General features: G+C 48.0%; 1 protein-coding gene across 1 annotated transcript in view; it reads right to left on the bottom strand.

The window, feature by feature from the left end:
* The window catches only part of LOC103606831 (actin, alpha cardiac muscle 1-like), a gene marked incomplete at its 5' end in the record, with an annotated part of 8021 nt that extends 4056 nt beyond the window's left edge, over positions 1 to 3965 (bottom strand). Inside the window, 3 exons of the mRNA XM_008591367.1 lie at positions 1609 to 1800; positions 3307 to 3468; positions 3861 to 3965. Of these exons, the coding sequence (XP_008589589.1) occupies positions 1609 to 1800; positions 3307 to 3468; positions 3861 to 3965 (459 nt within the window). The remainder of the gene's footprint in view (positions 1 to 1608; positions 1801 to 3306; positions 3469 to 3860) is intronic.
* Between the last annotated feature and the right edge of the window lie 845 nt (positions 3966 to 4810).

A 4810-nucleotide genomic window follows, 5' to 3' on the forward strand; every position in this document is an offset into this window, starting at 1 on the left:
CCTTGGGTGGTGGTAAAACCCAGGTGAGACATAGAAGCTGAGCTGAGCGACTGGATGATCTAGCACTAGACTGAGGCTGGGACTCATAAGAATCCAGGAACAACCCATCTGAGAGACTAAAGGGTCTTGTTATGCTCCTTGTCTTCCTGCTTTTGTCTACTGAGGAAGCCCTTTGGCAGCATATCCAGCGTGGGACTACAACATATAAGTGATTTTTTTTTTTTCCTTTTGTCTTTTTTTTACTGACCGGTAACGGTATCGCAACCCTCAGCATCGCAACCGCACCACGCCCAGCCAGTGAGCGGGAACGGGTCACCACATGGGATCCGAACCCTCGGCAGGAGCGCTGCCACGCTCCCAAGCAGCACACTCTCCAGTGCGCCACCGGGCCAGCCCATATCGGTGATTTTTAAATAGACGCACTGCTATGTGTGGTTAAATAAGGAGCAAAGCCTTCAGATTCCTCTCAAAGTTCCCACACTGAGCCAGTATCACAGCCGTTGCTCAGAACTCTCCCAGGTCTGTCTTTGGCCACTTCCTTTCTCTCCTGCCTAAAGCTAAATGGTGCTGAATCATCAGAAAAATGTTTTGTCCTATTTGGCAAAGACTTATGTTTTTCAAACTTGATAATTTCTTTTTGTCTGAACTTTTTTGTTAATTTCTGATGGGTCTTTTTTTTTTTGTCTTTTTTCGTGACCGGCAACAGGATTGCAACCCTCGGTGTTGCGCCCGCACTGCGCTCAACCAGTGAGCGGACCGGTCTCTATATGGGATCCGAACCATCGGCGGGAGCGCTGCCGTGCTCTCAAGCACCGCACTCTACCGAGTGCGCCACCGGACCGGCCCTCTGATGGGTCTTTTGAAAAAAACCTCTAGGTGTCCCTTCATTGTTTGCAGGGCTGTGGTGTGATAATAATAGTAGCAACAGTAATGCCTAATTATTAATTACTAACAACATCTAATAACTATCAGATGCTTGTGTTTTGCCAGGCACTGGGCTAAGTGCTCTGCATATATCTCCTGTAACTCTCACAGCCATCCTGGGACAGAGGCACTATTAAAATTTTCATTTTATACATGAGACTGGGGATTTAGGGAGGTTAAGGGACTTTCCCAAGATCATGAAAGTAGAGCTAAGACTCAAACCCAGGCTCGCTCCTCCCGGAGCCTGCATCTCTAAACAACTGTGTGAATCCCTCTCCTGAAGTCAGTGCTAATGTGGGAACAGGCTCCCTTGGGTGCTGTTCCATTTCTCTCTCTCCCCATCCCCAAACTCTCAGCTCTTAGCACACTCTCCCTGCCCACCCCAGAGGCTCCACTGTGTCATAAGCACAGACAATATTTAATTCTCTCACCATACACAAGAATGCTTTTGGCTTGATGACAATAGAAATAGTGTTTTCCTAGAAACACAACTTTCGTGGCCTCCTTAAGTCTTCTAACCTTGAAAATGTGACACTTTCCCTTTCCCTGGTTTGGAAATGCTTTTGGTCTTTGGGCCCCTGTCCCATGTCTCCATGTGCAGAAGGGTATTGGTAGCCAAGGGCTGGTTGGACATGGGGGAATAGGGTGAGTCCCCTCCCCAGGAAAGGGGTGTTTGCTGCCTACCAATGAAGGACGGCTGGAACAGGGTCTCTGGGCAGCGGAAGCGTTCGTTCCCAATGGTGATCACCTGCCCATCAGGCAGCTCGTAGCTCTTCTCAAGGGAGGAGGAGGACGCAGCAGTGGCCATCTCATTTTCAAAGTCCAGAGCTACATAGCACAGTTTCTCCTTGATGTCACGGACAATCTCACGCTCAGCTGCCAACCAGATACAAACATTATGGCAAATGTGAGGGTTTCACCGTTGGTAAAAATCCATCTGCCGCACTTCAGTCTCTCCCCCAGGACATGTTCCTTCAAAAAAGTGTCAGTTCAATGCTCTGCAATCCAAAACCCATGACGGTAATTACATTGTAGGTCCACCAGGGAGACATCTCTGTTCCTAGCAGAGTGTGTGACACATAGTAGGTCTTAGTAAACATTGTCTGGAAAATGCATCACAGGAAGAAAATGAGCTAGCTAGAGAAAGGCACGGAGTAGGGAATCCTTTCATGCAGTAACTTTTTTGTTTTTGCGGGATAACTAATCACCCTATGTTATAATTGTTTTATAACAGATGATTATACAGGAGTTTGAGTTGACCAGAAAGTCTTATGCTAACCAGCTCCTCAGGTACCTCATGATTTTCAAAAAGCCTTAGAGACCTGTGCAGCCTCGCCCAGGTAGAGTCCAGCTCACACCCTCGGCCCACTGATCACCTTCCAGAAAGAGGTGGTGCTGGCTCAGGACCAGTCCTGGTCCAGAAGGCTCCAGTGGTGCATATCGAAGTAGGTGTGGAAGGAGTGGGCAGGCAGATACATTTCAGACTCCTGGGCTCTGAAGATCTAAGTTATGGGTTGCATCTCAGCCCTTGGGAACCTTTTGGAGGTGTCTTTGTGGGGAGCAGAGGAAGAATGAAATTAATTCAACTCCAGACCACAAAAGGGGACTTTAACACCATCAGGGCTCAAACTGAGAACCCAGAATAAGCCTCAGGTATGTCCAGAAACTTAATCATTTGGACAATGCTAAATTGGTGAGGAGAGGACAGGTAGCTAGAGCCAAAGGCACTGAGGCCATCTCAACGTTCCTAGTAATGCCTGACACTGCCCCCTTGTGGAGGAACACAGGGTGGCACCGGCTCAGAGTCTGAGGACACGTACCCCTCCCTGCCTGCTGGGCTGGCAAATAGCTAGCAATTATTGAATGCTTACTCTGTACTGGGAATTCCACATGCATGACCTCATTTTATGCTCACAGCAATCATGTGAGATAGGGTCAGTTATTATCCCCATTTTACAGATAAAGAGATGATGGCTCAGCAAGGTTGGTTAACTTGTCCAAGGTCACATAGTGAATGATAGTTGGGTTCCATGTTCTGTCGAGATGTCTCCAAAGACTGCCAATACTACACCATGCCATTTTCAGTCTCTGCACATTCTCTTTTCTATTTGTCAATGGAAGGGATTTTAAAATGCTCAGGTAACACAACTCTGACTAGCTCCTAACACTAGACAACTCTAACTGTCCTCAAGGAAATAGTATAATTGTTTTGCAACTTCACATAGCAAAAACGCTATGTTTTGCTCTGTGCATTACAGTCAGGCCTTGCCGTTTGCAAGACTCCCTCCCATCATCTCCTTGGATGGTCGCTGTGGTCCTGTAAGTTACTGGGAACAACATACTGTCCTACACTCTCTCCCCTTTATTTCCCATGGGCCTCACCGGTAGTCACAAAGGAATAGCCACGCTCGGTCAGGATCTTCATGAGGTAGTCGGTGAGATCTCGGCCAGCCAGGTCCAGACGCATGATGGCGTGGGGCAGGGCATAGCCCTCGTAGATGGGCACGTTGTGGGTGACTCCATCTCCAGAGTCCAGCACGATGCCTGGGGGACAATGGGGCATGACAAAAGCCACCACAGCAGCTGGTGTGCAGTCACTTGCTGGTCTGGTAGAAGGAAGTCTTGGGGGAGGGGGAACTTCTAAGCCCCTTATTTGGAAGGAGGAAAGAGGGTATTTGATAGGAGAGGTGAGGCAGGGCAGGGCTTGGGGAAGATGGAAGAAAGGAGGAAAAGGAAGAGGGAAACAGTAGAAAAAGTCCGGCCAGAAATAGGAAGTCAAGGGCTTATTTTGACAGGTGAGAAGCTCTTTTAGGGCTAGGATCAGCCCTGTCAATACTAACTCACCTCAGTCCATTACACCCACACATTTACAGCCATCAAACCCTGTCACTGGCAGTGTATTCAATCAGGGCTCTCCATTGCTCCCAGCCACCTACCAGTTGTACGTCCAGAGGCGTAGAGGGACAGCACAGCCTGGATAGCCACATACATGGCTGGGACATTGAAAGTCTCAAACATAATCTGCAAAGCAACCCAAAGAGCTTAGTTAGTGATGTGGCCAGTCTTCCGAAAAGTGTTCAAGAGCACACACCGTGTTGAAGGATGCAGATGGGCCTGCCTGGTTCTGGGCAGAGGAGATCAAGGTAAAAGAGGCCAAGGCAGTCCTGGTCACTTGAAGAGGAGAACTGACGGTGTGAACGGACAGACCGTCACATCGGTGACCTGATGGGAGGGGGAAGGGAGGAGGTCGTATGCACACACAGCCTGGCCAGGGGAAAGGAGTGTCTAGCTTCTCTCTCGGGCCCTGGCCTTGACTTGAATGTGACCTGGAAGAATTCACCAAATTAATAATTGACTGATGTGAGCTTTATTCCAGGCTTTTCAACTGTAAATGGAGGAGGCGTTTGTACTACATGAGTTCTCAGGCTTCTTTAGTGTAGACAGTCTAAGTCTTATTAACAATATGAAAGCCAAAAAAAAAAAAAAGAAAGACAACACCTAAGTTTTGATTTCTCTGTCTGGCACTAAGAAAAAGACCTTTTAAACCGGAAGCTCCAACTAATTGGAATTAGCCCAGTGCTGTGATTTGTCTGAGGTTCCATTTAACCTCTTTTTATGTAGTTTCTGGGTCAATGCTTGCCCTAGAATCTGAGGCCTCTTTGGCTGCAGTGGGAGGGCAGCAGATTCCAGGATGACAGGAACTGATGATAATGGAGGACTGTGTACGACTGTCAATGCCCCAGCTCACCCAGTCAAGGGACGAATAGAACGAAAGCCCTTCCGGGTCACTCAGGAGAAGTTTGCACATCAGGAGACATACATGGGACTTCACTTCTTCATCTGTAAAACCCTTACTGGTCTATTAAGCAGAATGTCTGATATCATT

The sequence above is a fragment of the Galeopterus variegatus genome, unplaced genomic scaffold (genome assembly GCF_000696425.1).
Source record: "Galeopterus variegatus unplaced genomic scaffold, G_variegatus-3.0.2 Scaffold6866, whole genome shotgun sequence".
NCBI lineage: Eukaryota > Metazoa > Chordata > Mammalia > Dermoptera > Cynocephalidae > Galeopterus > Galeopterus variegatus.